The sequence below is a fragment of the Rhinoraja longicauda genome, chromosome 18, assembly GCF_053455715.1.
Source record: "Rhinoraja longicauda isolate Sanriku21f chromosome 18, sRhiLon1.1, whole genome shotgun sequence".
Lineage (NCBI taxonomy): Eukaryota > Metazoa > Chordata > Chondrichthyes > Rajiformes > Arhynchobatidae > Rhinoraja > Rhinoraja longicauda.
In genome coordinates this window covers 5,340,074-5,360,864 of record NC_135970.1, presented here as the reverse complement: position 1 = coordinate 5,360,864, position 20,791 = coordinate 5,340,074, and the positions used below count along the sequence as shown (strand labels likewise).

At 45.8% G+C, this 20,791-nt stretch overlaps 1 protein-coding gene across 1 annotated transcript in view; it reads left to right on the top strand.

Moving 5' to 3' along the window:
- Positions 1-20,791, top strand: part of LOC144602453 (mucin-6-like) — a 170,386-nt gene that overhangs the window by 113,982 nt on the left and 35,613 nt on the right. The window contains exons 24-30 of the mRNA XM_078415600.1: positions 1,772-1,930; positions 3,415-3,509; positions 7,677-7,809; positions 11,774-12,023; positions 14,066-14,118; positions 15,294-15,403; positions 15,497-15,648. Of these exons, the coding sequence (XP_078271726.1) occupies positions 1,772-1,930; positions 3,415-3,509; positions 7,677-7,809; positions 11,774-12,023; positions 14,066-14,118; positions 15,294-15,403; positions 15,497-15,648 (952 nt within the window). The remainder of the gene's footprint in view (positions 1-1,771; positions 1,931-3,414; positions 3,510-7,676; positions 7,810-11,773; positions 12,024-14,065; positions 14,119-15,293; positions 15,404-15,496; positions 15,649-20,791) is intronic.

The following is a 20,791-nucleotide window of genomic DNA, read 5'->3' as shown; positions in this document are numbered from 1 at the left end:
AGCTCTTCTACCCTCTCTGGACCTTTTTGTATCTAACTGCTGGCACAACCGTCTTGACATCTCCACTCCCCTAACCCACTCCAACCTTACACCCTCTATACGTACAGCCCTCTGCTCACTTAGCAACAATCCCAACATTGTTATCAAACCTGCCCAAAAGGCAGGTGTTGTTGTAGTCTGGCAGGCTGACCTCCTCTATGCTGAGGCAAGGCACCTGCTCTTGGTCAGCACCTCGTACCTACCCCTTAATCATGTCCCCACAGACGAACACCAAGCCATCATCTCCAAGACTGTTACCAATCTCATCCCCTATTGCGATCTCCCCTCAATGCCTCCAACTATATATTAACCCAGTCCCACACTGCCTGCTTTTATCTCCTTGCCAAAATCCACAAACTGGACTCTTCCAGCAGACCCATTGTTTTTGCCGAATCCTATCCCACAGAACCTATCTACAGATACCTTGATTCCATCCTATCCCCTCTCGTCCAACCCCTTCCGACCTGTCTGAGAAACTTCATACATTCTTCAATACTTCAATAACTTTCAATTTCTAGGCCCCATTTCATTGCCTCATCGTCACTATGTGCTCAGTCCCTTTACACCTCCATCTCTCACCAGGAAGGTCTCAAGGTTGAAGAGAGACCCAATCAGTTTCCCTCTACCAACACTCCACATGGTGGAGCTTGTCCTCACCCTCAACAACTTCTCCTTTGACTCCGTTCACTTTCTTTATATTAAATGTGCAGCCACACACTTTTATGATCCCTCAACTCTTACTCTGCTACATTGACGACTGTATCAGGGCTGCCTTCTGCACTTGTGCAGAACTTACTAATTCCATTAACTTTACCATTAACATCCACCTAACCCCCAAGTTCACTTGTACTATCTCTAATACCCCTCTCCCCTTTCTTGATCTCTTTGTATCGATCACAGGGATCAATCGACTGATGTCCACTACAAATGCATAGTTATCTGATCTACATATCCTCCCAACCTGCATCTCACAAAACTTAACCAAGGCCTACTGGATCTCCCGGTTGCTAACCATTTTAACTCCCCTTCCTGTTCCCATACTGACCTTTCTGTCCTGGGTCTCCACTCTAGCCAGAGTCAGGTCACACACAAACTGGAGGAACAGCACCTCATATTCTGCTTGGGCAGCTTACAACCAAACAGTATGAACATTGAATTCTCCAATTTTAGGTGACTAACCTACAAGCACCCCCCCCCCCCCTTTTTTTCTCTTTCCTTCCCCCCCTCTTCCCTGCATCCCACCTAGATATACCCATATCTCCCCATCCCCTCCCCTTCCACCTATATTCCTGCCTCTGGCTTCACAATTTGCAACTGTTCTAACCCTATCTCACACCTTTTGTCTTTTCATCTCTGGCCTTTGTGCAACCATCTGCCTATTAATCCCCCACCCACCATCCCCCCACTCATCTGTATTCACCTATCACTCGCTAGCTTTGCCCTGCCTCTCCTCTCTTCCATCTTTTCCCTCCCGCGACCCCCACATTACAATCACTCAAGAAAGGTCACAACCCGAAACGTCACCTAGCCATGTTATCCAGAGATGCTGCCTGACCCGCTGTTACCCCAGTACGTTGTGTCTTCTTTTGAGCATCGCATTAATTGCCATTGTGGCCTGCTTGGGTAATGAGGATGGACACAGTCACGATTACTCAGCAAAGTGGAGAGATTGTTTTGGGTTACACAGAGTCAACTATGTATGTGATAATATGCAGTGTTTGTTCTGTGCCAGGTCTGTGTGGTAATTTTAATGGCGATCCCAAAGACGATTTCCGGAGCAGCATGGGAGTGCTGGAACTTACAGCCGCACCATTTGTGAATTTGTGGCAGGTTCATTACCCCTGCGAACCTGCTGTGGATTCTGCAACATGTGCATCCCTTTTCACAAACTGTAAGTGGATTTCTCACATCTGTAGCTTCTGTTGGAATTATTCCTTGAATTAGCAGTAACGATTTACAGTTTACAGTTTAGTTTATTGCGACGTGTACAGTGAAAAGCTTTTGTTGCGTGCTGTCCAGTCAGCGGAAAGACAATGAATGATTACAATTGAGCTATTTACAGTGTATAGATACATGATAAGGGAATAACGTTTAGTGCGAGGTAAAGCCAGCAAAGTCTGATCAAGGATATCATAGTTAAAGTAAGAAATGTTACTGTAGCAATAGAGATTTGAGAATGTGGAGCGATTGTAACATGTGATTGTAGATCTGCTACTGTGGCTAGCAGGAAAATAGTCGCCTGGGTTGGGCAGCCAAAGGAAGAACATTTCCCTTGAAGCTTTATAGAGTCATAGAGTCCAAGAGTGATACGTGTGGAAACAGGCCCTTTGGCCCACACCGGCCAACATGTCCCAGCTACGCTAGTCCCGCCTGCCCGTGTTTGGTCCATATCCCTTCAAATGTATCCTATCCATGTACCTGTCTAACTGTTTCTTAAACGTTGGGGTAGTCCCAGGCTCAACTACCTCCTCTGGCAGCTTGTTTCATATACCCACCACCCTTTGTGTGAAAAAGTTATCCCTCAGATTCTTATTAAATCTTTTCCCCTTCACCTTAAACTTATGTCCTCTGGTCCTTGATTCCCCTTCTCTGGGCAAGAGACTCTGTGTCCTTGGAAGGCTGATTGGACTGGGCCGAGGGATTTTCCTGTCGACAGGGGGCATTTTCTGAGGTTGGAGGTGGCCCCACTGCCTGGGCAATGCCATAAACTGCAAATGCACAGGCGAGGATATCTCTACTGTAAGCACACCTTCTCCTGTGTTCCTCCACTTTCCCCAGAGGAAGAACACAAACTGGACTTGAAGTCACCTCTCAACACTGGATTGACATAGAGGGGACAGTATGCTCTAACCACCTGCCCCGGGAGTGTATGACGGGACAGTGTTGGGAGAGCTTTGCTCTCTATCTAACTCATTACGTCAGCTCTTGGGGTGCTTGTTGGTATATTTTGTAAGAGGGCCTTACACTACCTGCCTTGGGTTTTGATGTTAATGTAATGAATATTTTTTTGTAATATGACAGAAGATGTAAATATAGAATATTGAATATGGAAATTGCAGCACAGAAACAGTCTTTTTGGCCCACTATCTTGCATATGCTTCCTTTTCCTTTTTGATCAAAATTACAACATCTCTCATCATCCTTGTCTTTCTTCCTTACTGGAACATGTTGGTCCTGAACTCTGATTAATAGATGGTTAAATGTCACACATGTCAGATGTGGACCTGCCCAATAACAGCTGCTCCAAATCTACTCCCCCAGTTCCTGTCTAAACATGTTGGTGTTTGCCCTTCCCCAATTTAGTGCTTCCCACTGATGGCATGAAGGAGTTCATGATGTATTGCTCACTGGATGTGTTTAATGTTTATTTATCAGGGGGTTACCCTCCAAACAAGTGCCATCTGATCATGGATGTAACAAGCATTTTTGGAAGATGCCATCATTTAGTGGATCCAGTGCCGTTTGAAGAGGTGACAGCCTTTTTATTTTCATTGAGACACAGTTTTATGATCCAAGACTCTTGCTATAGCCTACAATATTCTTCAATAATGCTTTAAATTTGTGATGCACGATTTAACAGATAGTTCCACAGATTCACTGAAACTACCAATGACATTTATCACGGGTGCATGCTGTGGAATAATATTTGATATGATGAAATAAAATCTATCACTGCATTTCATGCAACCCATTCCTTCCAGCTAGGACTCCATGTTTAACCAGCAAGTCATTTCTCTTAAAAACTCTCATTCCTGTGATAATCCTTCCTCTTCCTCTAACTTTTTCTTTTTTCCTTCCTCATCCTCCTTCCAAATTCTTCATTCCTTCTTCCTCCTTTTTCCTTCCTTCTTCATCACTTTCCCTTTCTTCATCTTTCTTCCTTCACCTTCCTCCTTTTGCCTTTCTTCTCACTTCCTCTTGTTTCTTCTTGCTTCCCACCCCCTTCCTTCTTCCTCATTGTCCTCCTTTCTTCCTATTTTCCTTCCTTCCTTCCTTCCTTCCTTCCTTCCTTCCTTCCTTCCTTCCTTCCTTCCTCCCTCCCCCTCCCTCCCCCCCCTCCCTCCCTCCCTCCCTCCCTCCCTCCCTCCCTTCCTTCCTTCTTTCCTCCCTCCTCCTCCTCCCTCTCCCTCCCTTCCTTCCCTTCCCTCCCTTCCCCCTTCCCTTCCCCCCTTCCCTCCCTCCCTCCCCCCCTCCCTTCCTTCCTTTCCTCCTATTTGGCCTCAGGATCGAGGGTAACTTGCCACTCGGTGGTGAGGTGGTTGGTAACTGCAGACACGTCTGCAGAAGGGCTGGGCAGTGAGTAGTTGGGGCCTCAGTGTGATGCTAGTGCATGCCTCAATGTTTCCAATACAAGGCCAAATCTTCCTCCCTCACTTAGAGCGATCACGGACCAGACATTACCAGGACTCAATGGGGCTATTGCATTTCTTCAAGGAGGCTCTGAGCACGATCTGAAATCTTTTCCTCTGTTCACTTAGGAATCTCTTCCCATCAAGATAGAGAACGTTTCTTTTACAGTTATCCAACAGTTTCCTTAGAACTGATCCTGGCAGAAATAATTGGCACAGCTGGTAAAGATGCTGCATCACACATCACAGAGACCCAGGTTTGATCCTGACTTTGGGTACTGTGTGTTTGGAGTTTGCATGCTCTCTTTGTGACAGTGTGGATTTCCTCTGGGTGCTCTAGCTTCCCCCCACATCCCAATGATGTGCATGTTTGTAGGTTAATTGACCTCTGTAAATTCCCCCTAGTATGTAAGGAGTGGATTTGAAAATGGGATAACATAGAACTACCATGAACAGGTGATCAAAGATCGGTGTGGACTTGCTAGACCAAAGGACCTGTTTCCATGCTGTATCTCTAAACTAAACTAATTCCTCATTGTCAAGTGGGTCTCTGTTTCTCAAATGAGATATGAGCCAAATTCAATGTAGATCTCATCACCCGTCCAATAGGTTTCTTGTGAAGTGAAGAATTGGAAACTTGATCTTGGAAGGAAAACAGAAGAGACAGGATGTTACAGAGCAGCCTGAGGCTGTGCATGGTTTATCTGCCATTGACCCATGGACTTAGAGTTGCATGCACATCCAGGTAGCTCAGTGTACTGCAGGGATGCACCATTGTTGCCTCCGCCAAATCTTCCAAACACACTGAGTGCACGCCGACCCTCACTGATGTCCTTCCCAAGGCCAACCTCCCCAGAAGTAAGGTGCTAACTATACTCAAAATAGACACAGTCTTCAGACCTGAAGAAGAAGCCACTCGACCCAAAACGTCACCCAATTCCTTTTCTCCAGAGATGTTGTCTGGCTTGCTGATTTACTCCAGCTTTTTGTGTCTATCTTCGGTTGAAGCCAGCATCTGCAGTTCTTTCCCACACAAGCCTGGTTCGCCTGGTTCCCATGGACACACGGCATGGTTGACATGCCGGACACATTTTGCCAAGAGCAATCATATCATGAGGTTAGCTAAAGGACGGACTGCAAGTTTCAAAGATATTTCCAAAGCTTCCTTGAAATGCTTCATATCTTCACCGACTTGTGAGAATCCCGCCATGTCAAGTCAAGCTTATTGTCATTTGCACAAGTATGGTGAGGTATGGGTTCAATTAAAATCTTATTTGCAGGAGCATCACAGGCACATAGAAGCAGAAAACACACAAAAAGGATAAAGTATACATAACTTACACATAAAATTCTAGACAGCGAAACGTAAAATAATTTCCTAATTAAAAAAAAAACATTGGTGGCATAATACACAATTAGAAATTAAGTCCATGGTGGTGCAAGAGGTGGTCCATGGTGTTTTCTTTCCAAGTGTAGGAGTGCTCCAATCACTTACGATCTGATAGGAGAATAGAAACATTGAAACATAGAAAATAGATGCAGGAGGAGGCCATTTGGCCCTTCGAGCCAACACCGCCATTCATTGTGATCATGGCTGATCATCTACAATCAGTAACCTGTGCCTGCCTTCTCCCCATATCCCTTGATTCCACGAGCCCCTAGAGCTCTATCTAACTCTCTTTTAAATCCATCCAGTGAATTAGCTTCCACTGCCTTCTGTGGCGGAGAATTCCACAAATGCACAACTCTGGGTGAAAAAGTTTCTTCTCACCTCAGTTTTAAATGGCCTCCCCATTATTCTTAGAATGGGGTTAGGAGGGAGATATAGATCAGTCATGATTGAATGGCGGAGTAGAATGATGGGCCGAATGGTCTCATTGTGCTCCTATCACTTATGACCTTATGAGTAGCATTCAGAAGGATACAGAGATCCTCAAGTCCACATGCCGGATGTGTACAGAAACTATCTCCTCCACCTCACAGACCACCCACTCACTCCAGTGGCAATGCCTGCAATTCTCAAAGGCCTCAGTAGCCATCGCAGAACCACAGAAGAAGAAGCAAGTCGTCCCCAGGGATTGCCCAGGTAGAAGAGGAGGGGTTGACCCTGTCACGTGTTGATGACCCTGTCGAGGAGAGCAGGTGTGTTACAATCACCTGTGGATTAATGGCCCGCCAATAACCTGTTATTGACAAAGGCAAGCCATGCAAGATTTGCCAAATCACCTGCTCACAACTACAGCCACTGGTTGTGATCTGTGAGGAGGATGGTCAAAGCAAAGCAGCAACTGCTGAAATAAGCATGCACAATGTTGGAAGTATTCACCATGTCAGGCAGCATGTGGAGAGAGAGACAGAGACAGATTTATCTTTTCAGGTGCTGATATTCTGGTGTAGTCAGCATATGGCTTGAGGTGTTAATGTTTCTCCCTGCTGCCTGGCCTGACCTGACCAGTGTTTCCTTAAATTTGTGTTTTATGTCACGTTTCCCTGATCTCTGCGGGTATTTCGACTTTGAAGATGGGCATGTTCTGGTCCATGATTGTGTCTGCTGAGTGAGAGAGCACACTGAGAGAGAAAGGGCTGAGGCTGTGTCCTTAACTCTCCTAAAACAAGGGCCAGACACATCCATCAGACCAAGCAGCCTGAAAAGGTCTCCAGTCAAAGATCGAGAGCTCGCAGCTCATTTCACGACTGATCTGACCCAAATCTCTCCTTCCAGCATTTTGCTGACACGGTGATCTTTTCTTTTCTTTTTATATATTATATATATTTTAAATTTAATCAATTATTGCAAGAATAATATATACAATACAAAACAATACCAAACAAACCCACCACCATAATACAAAATCACCCAATTATCTAAGCAAGTACTCGTAAATGTCAAATACACTATTAAAGAACTATTTTGCCATCCTTGTTAAGGATGCATTCCACCGATTTTTTGCAGTGCTCATAGCACAGTAGAACATAGAACAGTACAGCAAAGGAACAGGCTGTTCGGCTCGCTCTGTCAGTGCCGAACATGCCACGTTAAACTGATGCCCTCTGTCTGTACATGATCCATATCCCTACATAATCCATGCACCTATCTAGAAGCTTTTTAGACACCACGATCATATCTGCTTCCACCACCACCTCTGCCAGAGTCTTTGAGGCATCCGCCACTTTGTGAAAATCTCTGTTTAAAGTTTAATTCTGCAGGCAGTAGTTCCCAGGTTATAAAACGATCTGCGTTTTGTGGCATTGACATTTTGAAACATTGCTCCTTATTCCATTCTTCAGAAATGCCTGTTTGAGATGTGCAACTATGTGAGGAAGCAGGACTTCCTCTGTGCGGCCCTGGGACTGTACGCTCGTGCATGTGCAGCAAAGGGACTGACCCTGAGTGACTGGAGGAGCACCGTGCAAGGCTGCAGTAAGTTGTCCACAGAGACACAGTGCTGAGGAGTGACTGGAGGTCCAGGAGTCGGTAGCAAGTTGGTATTCCCAAAGATCCCAACTGTACGTCAGAAATTGCCTGAGTAGATCCTTTGCAGAGTTAGTAATATAATGGAATGTAGAACAGTACAGCTCCAGAGAGTCTGTCATGACTAGAGCCAGGATTTTGCCATAAGTGCCTTTTCATGCCTTGTTTGATGATTTCAGCAAGATAATGCCTTTTTCACGATCGAGTGCCTAAATCAGCCTTTTTTTGCCATGTTAACGTAACTCACAAGAATATTTCCACCACCGGGGCGAAACCGGGGGCACCACCATCAGTCGTTCATTCGTGGGTAGTGGACAAGGCCCCAGTCTTTTGCAGTCAGGCTGTAAGTGGGTGTTACGTGGTGATTGGAGAGGGTTGGGTGGGGAAGGGTCCAGTCTTTTCAAACTGGAGTTAGGCTGCGAGTAGGTGTGAAGTGTTGGTTGGGGAGGGGGGTAGGGGGTACCAGGGTTAAGTTTCTGTTTATTGAACCTGCAGTAGAACTCGTTCAGGTCGTTGGTCAGCTGACGATTGTCCAAGGAGCGGGAGGCGTTTTCCTCTTGTAGCTTGTGGGGAGATATGTTGCCAATATGGTCATCGGTACACTGGAGGCAGGTCAACCATCAAAGGAGTATTTGTTGACATCGGAAGTATTGGAGAAGTCAAACAACTCAACTATTGCTCAGTTGTTTACATCTTCACTTGCTGTACTTTGGCCAGAAGGTATAAAACACGAGAATGTTCTTCTGTTTGTGACTCCGTCATGAAAAAAACTGCTCGTGCTCTTAAAGTTTTATTCCCCAAAATATGGCATTTGACATGCTTAGCTCATGGACTCCATAGAATTGCCGAGCACATACGTAGCTTGTTTCCAAATGTCGATCGCCTAATTTCCAATGTCAAGAAAATCTTCCTCAAAAGCAGTTGTTCAAGGAAATGGCACCCGAGATTCCGCTACCTCCTCAGTCTATTTTGACTCAGTGGGGTACGTGGCTCTCTGCTGTACTCTACTATGCTGCAAATTTTGAAAAGATAAAATAAATCGTCAACTGTTTTGAAGAAGAAGAATCTGCTGCAGTCAGGATCGTCAGTGAAATCATGCAGAAAAAGTCCCTCCACCGCGATCTTGTGTTTATTGCTTCCAATTTTGCAAACTTCCCACAAGCTATCACTTCCCTTGAGAAACGTAGTGAAACATTAGTGAATAACTTGCAAGTTTTCAACAAAGTAACTGACGATATTCGTAAAGATCCTGGCAATGTAGGTAAAGACATACAAGGAAAATGTGTGAGAGTGATTTTAGGTAACAAAGATCTTGAAGAAATACAAAACATAGCTAAAGTTCTCAAAGGTAGTTGTTATGTACAAGATATCAACATGAATATAGTCTGTAGCTTGTTTCAGGTATGCACCAGTGACCTCAGCTGGGGTAGAAAGAGGTTTTTCACAACTGAAGCATATTCTGTCTGACAGACGGCATAGTTTACCACCAGATAATTTGAAAAATAATGCTCGTAATTATGTGCAACCAGGCAACTTTGGTCATTTAATGTAGCATCCCTTTATATTATTTTTAAACGTATTTTGGTGATGGAAATACATGCCTTTTTTGTCAATAAATGCCTTTTTTGTAATTTTATTATGCCTATTTGCCTGCCTATTTCAGAGATATTTAGCGCCTAAACATCCTGGCTCTAGTCATGACTCAGAGGGGAGTCTAAAGGACCTTTGGGAAGATGTCAATGCACACTGGCCTCCTGGGTTTGGGTGATATAGGGTTTGGTACACACATTGTACAGAATATAGACATAAAAAGCCGGAGTAACTCAGCAGGTCAGAGAGGATCTCTGGAGAAAAGGAATAGGTAAAGTTTCGGGTCGAGACTATTCTTAAGAAAGGAATGGCGATGTTTTGGGTTGGTCTGCATCAGGGCTGAGAGTGTAGAAGGAAGGTAGAGAGTATAAGAAGGAGAGGGGGTGTGGTGATATGGAGAGGAGGGGGCGAGGGGGACGGGTGGTGTCCTCTTTGTCAGGAGTTCTGCAAGACACTCTCTTACCACTCCCCCTCTGCGATTTCTACTGCTCTTCTGCTATTTGACCACATTCTTACTCAACCTATCATCCACTCTCGCTGCTCCCTCTCTGTGATTCCTCATGCTCTCTGGCTATCATCATTTCTTTCTTGCATATCTTTAAGTCATTTGTTCCAGACATCATCGTCTATATCTCTCGTTTCCCTTTCCCCTGACTCGAGGTCTGAAGAAGGGTCTCGACTCAAAACATCACCTATTCTTTTTCTCTGGAGATGCTGCCTAACCTGTTGAGTTACTCCAGCTTTTTGTGTCTATCTTCAGTTTAAACCAGCATCTGCAGTTCCTTCCTACACATTACACAATACCTTTGGATCAAATCCCAAGGCAGCAAAAGCTGGGCTAAGACAAGGCCGGTGTTATTGAGGATGTGATGGCAAGGACGTGTGAACTGAGGCCCACCGACATGTGACAGAGGCTCGTAATGGGCTTTGTCAGGGAGCTGAAAATGGCTTTGTTGGTGTGGAAGGGAGACTGGATGCCGGGCAGGCCACCTGATGATGGGGAGGCAATGGAGGGGTCAGGACAGGTGAGGGCCAAGGTCAGGGCTGCCAGAGTTGTACTCGATTAACTGCCTACCATCCCTGAACAAATTTCCGCAAATGAGAAACAGGAGGAAGCACGAGTGTCGGGTGTTGGGTGCAGTTAGAGTTGTAATTTCACCCTTGCTTCGAACCAGAAGGTTGAGAGTCCAAATCACAATCAGTCTCTTCAACTGAAAAGGCCAGACTGACACCAGTGTAGAACTGCGGAGAGCTTCATTAGTGGAGCAGTCCCCTTTCAGGTGAAATGTTTAACCAGCCCTGTCTTCCAATCAAGATTACACTCTACAACCCTATGACTATTGCATGACACTGTGACCATTGAGCCAAACAGGGGCAAATGGGACAAGCATAAATGGGCCATGTTAGTTGGTGTCGATAGGTTTGGCTGAAGGGCTTGCTTCTGTGCTTTATCTCTAACTCTACCGGAAGCCAGGGCAATGAGACACATGAGGCTGCAGATATTGGGGGAGCATCGGATCAGGTAGCATGTGCAAAGAGAAATGGACAGATGATGGTTTGGCTTGGGAGCCTTCTTGAGCCAAAGGACTGGAGGGGATAAAGCTTGTAAAGAGAGTTGTGGGGCAAGAGCTGGCAAGTAATAAGTGGATTCAGGTGAGGAAAGGAGATTGTAGCGAAGGCGAAAGATGAATTGGAGATAAAATCATGCAGATGTGGAAGCAGATAACAAGGCGAGTGAAATGGGGAATGTTTTGCTCAAGATCCCAGGGTTGGAAGAAGAACAGGGTTGGTTATAAGGTAGACACAAAATGCTGGAGTAACTCAACGGGACAGGCAGCATCTCTGGAGAGAAAGAATAGGTGACATTTTGGATCGAGACTCTTCTTCATACTGAGAGTAAGGGGAGAGTTTAGTTTAGAGATACAGAGTAGAAACAGATCGACGCACACTAACAGTATCCAACGCACTCGGGACAATTTTACATTTTTACCAAGCCAATTAACCTACAATCCTGTACATCTTTAGCGTGTGGGGGGGGGGGTAACCGGAGAAAATCAATGCAGGTCACGGGGAGAACGTACAAGGGAGTCTAGAGATATGGAAGGGTAAGGTGTGAAAAACAGATCAAAGGGGAACGATGATAGGAAATATAGAATGATTCATTGTTAGAATGAATCATTCTACATTTACAAGTAAGTCTGCTTTTAACACACTCTTCAGGGCATGTGGACTGGGGAACTACTAATAGGCAATGGGAGAGGCAGGAAAGAAGGCTTCAGAGAGGGGCTTCAACGATTTTGTGACCATGGTGTTTTTATTTCAGAGATTGCATGTGCTGATCGGCACGTGTTCAGTTACAACGCCCGAGCCTGTGATCGGACCTGTGTGTCACTGTCCGATCGAGACTTCGAGTGCACAGCGATCGATGTGCCGGTGGATGGCTGTATCTGCCCGCTACAAACGTACCTGGATGTTCACAATGCTTGTGTGGAAGCAGCAGACTGCCAGTGCATGCTGGCCGATGGCAACTTTGTGGACCCAAACAAATCCATCATCATCAACCATGAGATCTGGTGAGTGTACATGTACACCAATCAGGAGGCACATCAATAAACATTCCCCTTCCACCTCCAGCTCAGATGAACATTTGACCATTCATTGGTGACCAAGGTTTTTAAAAAGTTTTTTTTAGTTTTTAGAGATACAGCGCGGACACAGACCCTTCGGCCGACCGAGTCTGCGCCAACCAGCGATCCCCGCACATTAACACTATCCTACACACACTAGGGACAATTTTTATATTTACCAAGCCAATTTACCTGTACGTCTTTGGAGTGTGGGAGGAAACCGAAGATCTCGGAGAAAACCCATGGTCACGGGGAGAATGTAGAGTATAAACTCCGTACAGACGGCGCCCGTAGTCGGTATCAAACCCGGGTCTGTGGTCCTGCAAGCGCTGTAAGGCAGCAACTCTACCGCTGCGCCACCGTGCTGCCCAAGGTATTAATGGTTGTGTGGCAGCGCTGCGGTCTACTTTGACAGTGTCATTTGCTGACAAAATTTAAATCAATGACAGCGAAATGACACATGAAGGAGTCATCTGATCATCAGATAATGATAGCGGTTCAACATGTCTGAGTTAAAGATAGTTAAAGAGAGCAAGGAACAAGACTTTTCAAAGACTAGAGGGAAGATACACACCAAATGCTGGAGTAGTTCAGCAGGAATGGCAGCATCTCTGTGGAGAAGGGATGGATGATGTTTTGGGTCAAGACCTTCCTTGAGACTGAAGAAGCGTCTCGACCTGAAACGTCACCCATTCGAGTCTGAAGAAGGGTCTGATCCAAAACGCCACCCATTCCTTCTCTCCAGAGATGCTGCCTGTCCCGCTGAGTTACTCCAGCATTTTGTGTCTATCTTCAGTGTAAACCAGCACCTGCAGTTCCTTTCCACACAAAGACTAGGGGGTATAGCTTTACAGTGAAAAGGGCAAAGTTTAAAGGAGATGTGTGTTTTTTTTACACAGGGGATGGTGTGTTTGTTTTAGAAATATAGCGTGGAAACAGGCCCTTCGGCCCACTGAGTCCGCGCCAACCAGCAATCCCCACACATTAACACTACCCTGCACACACTAGGGACAATTTTACATTTTTATACCAAGCCAATTAACCTACAAACCTATACATCTTTGGAGTGTGGGAGGAAATCGAAGATCTCGGAGAAAACCCATGCAGATTACGGGAGAACATACAAACTCCGTACAGAACGTACAGACTCCGTAGTTGGGATCGAACCTGGGTCTCTGATGCTGTAAGGCAGTAGCTCTACTGCTGCGCCACCGTGCCACACTAATGTGCTGCCAGGGGTGGTAGTGAAGGCAGATATAAAAATGACATTTAAGTGGCTTTTAGATAGTTAGATAAGATATGCGGGAAACGGAGTGATATGGATCACATGCAGGCAGAGGCGATTAGTTTAACTTGGCATCATGTTCAGCAAAGATATTGAGGACCATGGGGCCTTTCCCTGTGCTATGTTGTTCTATGCTCTATATTCTAACCCCTGCACACCTAGTGAGGTGGGGCAGTCTGAGTGCTTCACTCTGAGGAGAGCTATTTGGCAGGGAGTGTCGGTGCCGCCCAGAGTGTGAGCACTGAACAAAAGGAAGACACATGGAGCACAGGGATCACCATCCAAAGAGCACGCAGGAAGGAATAAGGGGTAGACCATTTAGAACAGAGATGAGGAAAAACTTTTTCACTCAGAGTTGTAAATCTGTGGAATTCTCTGTCTCAGAAGGCAGTGGAGGCCAATTCTCTGGATGCTTTCAAAAGAGAGTTAGATAGAGCTCTTAATGATAGCGGAGTTAGTGGGTATGGGGAGTAAGCAGGAACGGGGTACTGATTGTGGATGATCAGCCATGATCACATTGAAAGGCGGTGCTGGCTCGAAGGGCTGAATGGCCTACTCCTGCACCTATTGTGTATTGTCTATTGAAATCTCAGCCTTGCAACGCTGACAAGCAATGGTCCACCAATCCAAGTTGTACTGTGTGAACTGCAGGTCAAGTATTAATTCCTCAACCTACTCTGGGTTCACTCTTGTGTTTCCACAGTAACTGCCAGAATGGAAAACTGAAGTGCACGGGCTATCCTCCGGTCCCCAAAGGTCGTATGAAATTCCCTGACATTTCAAACTTTAAATCATATTTCATAGAACCATAGCACAGAAACTGTCCCTTTGCCCACCTTGCCCATGCTGACCGTGATGCATATCTACACGAATCCTAGTAGCCTGCATTAGACCCATACCCCTCAATGTCTTTGCTATCCAAGAAACTATGCAAACACCTTTTAAACATAATTGCCTCTGGCAGCTCATTACTGATATCTGCCGCCTTTTACGTGAAATAAGTACCCCTCAGATCTCCTTTAAATTTCTTCCCTTTCACCTTAAGCCTGTGACCTTCAGCTCTGCCTCACCCTACCCTAGGAAGAAGACTTTGACCATCTCTCATATCCAATGCCCCTCTTAATTTTGTACAACCCCATCAATTTCCTGCTCTACCTCCTTTGCTCCAATGCAAATAACCCGATCCTATCCGACCTCTCCTCATACCTGAGACATTCAATCACAAGCAGCATCCTGGTGAATCCCCTCTGCACCCTGCAACCACATCCCTATACGCAATAGTGAACCACAAACAATATGCCAGCTGTAGGCTGAGATATCAGACTGAGGCCAAATACAAATTGAGAGAACAGCACCTCATATTTCGCTTGGGCAGCTTACAACCCAGCAGTTGAATATTGATTCCTCTAACTTCAGGTAACCCCTGCATCCACTCTCTCACCATCCCTCCCCCACCCAAGTTGTTGCACTAGCTTCAAAGCCATCCTGTTGAGTCTCATTGTCTGTAACTCTTTTTCAGCTAGGCCACAGCTAACGTTGGCCTGTTCCCTTTATCATCATTTCTTTTATGCACATCTTTCATTCATTTGTTCCATATCTCGTGTTTCCCTTTCCCCTGACTCTCAGTCTGAAGACCTGAAACGTCACCTATTCCTTTTCTCCAGAGATGCTGTCTGACCCGCTGAGTTACTCCTGCTTTTTGTGTCTATTTTCAACATAAGGTAAGGTTGTACCATGTCCCCCTGAGTCAGCCAGTGAAGACAAACATCCTGTATGTCTTCTTCATCACCTTAACAATCTTTGGGGATTGTGCAAGGTTCCTTTCTTGCTCGGTATCTCCTAGAACATAACCCATTCATGGTGGATGTTCTACCCGTAGGAGAAGCCCAGAATGCGTCAACTCACACTGATTAGGATTTATTTCATTCCAGGAGCATGTCAGCCTCCCAAGCTTTACTTCAGCTGTGCACATGGACCACAGGGCCAGTACGGGACGACCTGTGCCCCAACCTGCCAAATGATCGCCACACAAATCTCCTGTGTGAGTAGGAAATGCGGCAACTTCTCCATTCTCTCAATTGCTGAGCCAATGCTTTTGGACATTAAGTGACAAATCTTTTATCTCCGTCCACAGGCATCCTCAAAGTGTGTCTCTGGCTGCATATGTCCAGAGGGAATGGTCTTGGATTACAATGAAAGGTGCATCTTCCAGGACGATTGTCAATGCAAATTCAGTGACCAGATCTATCAAAGAGGAGAGAAGATGATGAGAGACTGTGAGGAGTGGTAAGAAGCCAGACATTCAACTGGTTAACTGCGGTGTAGATTCTGCAAATGGAAAATCATTTTCTAAGCTAAAATGACAATTTTCTGGATGGTCCAGAGTTAAGGCTTTGCTCCTTTCTCTCTGAGTTCACATGGAAGGTTATTGCCCAGGTGGCCTGAGCTGCTGAGTATCTCCAGTGCACCTGCATAGCATAGAGCTACCAGTTAGATACACTGTTTGACCCAGTGCCATTTTGCCTCCCTGGGTTTGCCAGGAATAATGATAGTCATTTTACTATGTCCAGTCATCCTAGGGATTAAAGTGTTGCCAGAAATTGGAAGGTTTTAAACGTAATATTCCTGTTCAAAAGAAGAGTCAGTTAGCCCAATGGACAATGGAATGCAAGAAATTAAATGGGACAAAATCAAAAATTTGCTTTTGGAAATTCGTGGACTAATGAATGAAAATGAGACGCATCTGTTATCGGCAATTCTAAGAACCAAGTTTGTTTTGGGAAATAATGAAGAGATTTGATGAGCATGGTCTTCTGAATGTGGTCTTTCCAAGGCTATTTGTCAGAAATAAGACATTTACACAGAATAATGAACATAGAACAGATCAGCACAGGAACAGGCCCTTCAGCCCACAATGTATGTGCTGAACATGATGCCAAGTTATGTGCCAAATTGCAGGCATCTCCTCTGCCTGCAATTAATCCACATCCCTCTATTCCCTGCATATCCGTTCCCATCAAAAAGCCTCTTATAACTTTATGTACCTCGATCAGGTTTCCCCTCAATCCCCGTGCTCCAGAGAGGCTGAAGGAAGATCTTTACAGAGGTTGATGGCAGGGTGAAAGCTGCTGGGATTGAAAGGAAATTACAGTGGAGGTATCTGGTGCAGGACAGAAAGAAGGTGGTGAGGAATGGTTAACTTTCTGACTAGAGACAAATGTAGGATGAAACTGCACTGATGGTGACATGGGACCAGGGATTTGTAATGTTCTCCCAATGTCAGACATGCACCAAATGTGGCACAGAAAGCAACTGTTGCTGGCGGTCAGTGGGGAAGGTGATGAACAGCACTCTCTCTCCCGCAGGCCCCTCGGCTGACATCGGAAGACTTTACACTGCTTTGAAATTCTCTGCTCGCGCCCTCAAAACCACTCAGACGTTTGTTCAAAGGAACATCTTACTCCTCAAGCCAGTGGGGGTCGGGAGGCGGGCAAGCCTGGTGGAGGTTAGGTAGGTGGAGAAGTACTGGTTGAAGGTGTAGATGCAGCGTTGGAGCGGAGGTCAATGGCAGGTCTGGGGGAGCGACTAATCAGCAAGGCCAGCAGCATCATCAAGGACCAGTCACACCCTGGCCACTCCCTCTTCTCCCCTCTCCCATCAGGCAAAAGGCGTAAAAGTGCGAAAACGCACACCTCCAGATTCAGATACAATTTCTACCCAGTGCTATCAGGCAACTGAACCATCCTACCACAACCAGAGAGCAGTTCTAAACTACTATCTACCTCATTGGTGACCCTCGGACTATCCTTGATCGGACTTTGCTGGATTTACCTTGCACTTGATCATGTACTGACTGGATAGCATGCAACAAAAGCTTTTCACTGTACCTCCTTTTCATCTCTAGCTTTTGTCACTTACTGCACCCATCTGTCAATTGCCCTACTCCTTAACTGTATCCACCTATCACTTGCCTGGCTTTATCCCACCCCACCTCACTTTTCCCATCTTTATTCCTCTGTCCCATCCCCCAAAACATCATCTATTAATTTCCTCCGCAATGCTGCCTGACCTGTACAGATAATGGGCAACCAGTGGACGTGATGTATTTGGACTTTTAGAAAGCTTTTGATAATGTTTCCTGTTTGTGTGGTTCTAGTGTATGGGTAGGAATTGCAAGTTGCTGTCAGACAGACCGATGGGAGTAGGAATGAATGGTCTTCTTCAGAGTGGCAGATATACCGCCCGGTGGGATACCACAAGGATCTGAGTCCATACCCCACCTATTCTCAATGTATATCAATAATCTGGATGAGGGAACCAGATGAGGGAAACAAATCTAATGCTTCAACATTACGTTAATAACATTATGTAGGGTTCGGACTTTGAGTACCGAGGGGGATGTAAAGAGGCTTCAAGTTGACAGTGTGGACAAATGTTTAGCTATGTATTGTGGATAGATGTGCATTAGGTCTGAAGAAGGTTCTCGACCCGAAACGTCACCTATTCCTTTTCTCCAGAGATGCTGTCTGACCCACTGAGTAACTCCAGCTTTTTGTGTCTATTGTCCATTTTGATGGAGAAAAGCAGAACGGTATCATATAATTGTGATTGTAATTGATTAGTATGTACTGATGTATTAAAGAGACATGGAGGTCCTTGCACACCAGTCACATAGTAACACATAGATGCAGTGAGCAGATAGGCAAATGGTACCTTGGCCTTGGCTGCCGAAGGATTTTTTGAGAATATGAGCAGTGATGGGGCAACCTGCCCGGAGACTGTGCTCACTGTAAAGGAGTGTGCGTCAGGGTCTGGAACCACCTTTACCTTGGCCACCGTGCATGGAACCTGCCCTTTCCGTAGGGAGGTGGTGCCCTGCTCCAGCAATGCTTTTCATGGTATTGGTTTAGTATTGTCATGTGCACAGAGATACAGTGAGAAACTGTTTTGCGTGCTATTCAGGCAAACCATACCTACATGAGTACATCAGAGAAACTAGAAAATAAATAGAGTGCAAAATATAGGTTTCATTCTCAAATCTCATGGTAGCCCCTCTTTCACACACTTCTCACTCTCCCTACAAGCGTTTCTAGCTGTCCAGCTAACCGCTCTGACTGTGTGCCTGTGCAATTGCCTGGAACACAAGCCTGCAGTCCTCTCCATAAATCTCCATCTCCTCTCCCTATCACTGTACCTTTGTGTTCTCACAGCGGCCTCAATACGTTCCTCCTTCACCCAGGTCCCGACAGAAGGGTGAAGGGTGCAGTCTGAAGCCAACTCCAGAGCTGTCCTTCCAGCCCATCTCTGTCCCTGAACATTAGCAATCTTCCACTTGTTCTGCGCTGGAAGAGCAACTTCGCAGGCAAAAGCTGAGAGGGGGGGGGGGGGGGGGGGGTGCTCAAAGGATGAAGGGGAATGAGGTCAGTTTTATTGCTAGGCGCCATGAATTGGGGTCTCAGAGGTCATAGAAAGATAGAACACAGAAACAGGCCCTTCAGCCCACTGAGGCCATGCTGGCTATCAACCTCCCACTTTCACCAACCCTACATTAACTAATTCTATTAATTTTACGTTCTCATTAACTCCGTCCAGATTCTATCCTCACTGACATGCTGGGGTCAGTTTACGGTGGGCAATCACCCTACCTGCATGTCTTTGAGATGTGGGAGGAAACCAGAACACTGAGGGAAACCCATGAGGACACAAGGAGAACATGCAAACACCATGCAGACAGCACCCAAGGTCCGGATTGAACCTGGGTTGCGGGAGCTGTGAGCCAGGTCTATGGGCTGCGACGTTGTTGCTTTGGGATTGTAAAGTGCATTTTGTTCCATTGAGTTTTGATGCTAGCCAAGATGGTAATGTGATGATCAAAGAGGAATCAGTGGCATTTGGGTTTTGTGTTTATTGAACTTAAATCAGTTCCCCAAATCAGCCCAGTCAAAAGTGGGTTAAAATTAAAGCCCTCGTTTCTCTCCGCGTTCCTCCTCCCTATCTACCGAGACAAGACAATGCAGAATTATGAGAGACCTAGATATGGTAGGAAATCCCCATGCAGAGCATTTAACACAAGAAGTACACAGATCTAGATGGAAGAGTAAAGAACTGAAAGATTTAAAGGGAATATGAGGAAAAACCTTTTCACTGAGAGGGTGGTTGGAATCTGGAACCCACTGCCTGAGGTGGTGGTGGGAGCAGGCCTTCACATATTAGAGAGCCATCTGATTGTGCACTCACAGCACCAAGGCCTCGTGGACTACAGACCAATGTCCTGTAAATGTGATTAATATGGATGGGTGCCTCATTGACATGGACATGCTGGGTGAAGGGCCTATAGAACTCTGGTTTAGTTTAATTTAGTTTAATTTAGAGATACAGTGCAGAAACGGACCCAAATCCGCACCAACCACCGATCCCCGCACATTAACGCAACCCCACACACACTAAGGACAATTTACATTTACACTAAACCAATTAACCTACTAAACTGTACGTCTTTGGAGTGTGGGACGAAACCGAAGATCTTGGAGAAAACCCACGCAGGTCACGGGGAGAGCATACAAACTCCGTACAGAGTCCATACAGACCTGAAGTGAGGATGGAACCCGGGTCTCTGGCGCAGTAAGGCAGTAGCTCTATCGCTGCGCCACTGTGCTGCCCTTCATTTTATTTTGGCCTTTGGTCTTCTCCTCAGTGCCTCAGCATGGATGATGGTGAGGTTGGAAGATGCTCCAAATAGCAATACCAGCGTCAATTTAAGATGAGCTTATTCTACACACTTCCAGCAACTAATGGAGCATGCTTCTACCCGACCATCAGAATCTGATTTAGTTTAGTTTAGAGATACAGCATGGAAACAGGGCCTTCAGTCCACCGAGTCCACGCCGACCATCAATCGGCCTATCTCTGGTTCTATGTTATCCCACCTACAGACCAAGCTGCACAATTGGGGCAATTTACATGTTCATTAACCTACAATCCTGCATGTCTGTGGAATGTGTGAGGAAAGCAGGGCACCCAGAGAAAACCCATGTGGTCACAGGGAGAACATACAAACTCTGAACAGACAGCACCCATAGTCTGGATAGAACCCGGATCTCTGGCGCTCTGAGGTGGCAGGTCTACTGCTGCACCATGGTGCCAGTACCCAGATGCACTGGGTCAGAATCTTAGAGGGCTTATGGAGAATCTCCAAACGTGATTTCATCCTCAACATATTTCAGGAAACTTCATTCATGGACGTTGTTGCTGGTTTCTCATCCACTTGTTTCCGCTGGCCACCAAACAATAGAAAGTCGCTGAAAGCAAACAACAAAAAGTAAAATACTGTGCTCTTTATATGCTAACATGAGAAACTTCTGGATGGCTGTCCTCTGCAAGGGCTCTCTGGTTCTCTGGCCACTCTCCATGCAGCTTTGCCATGCATTAT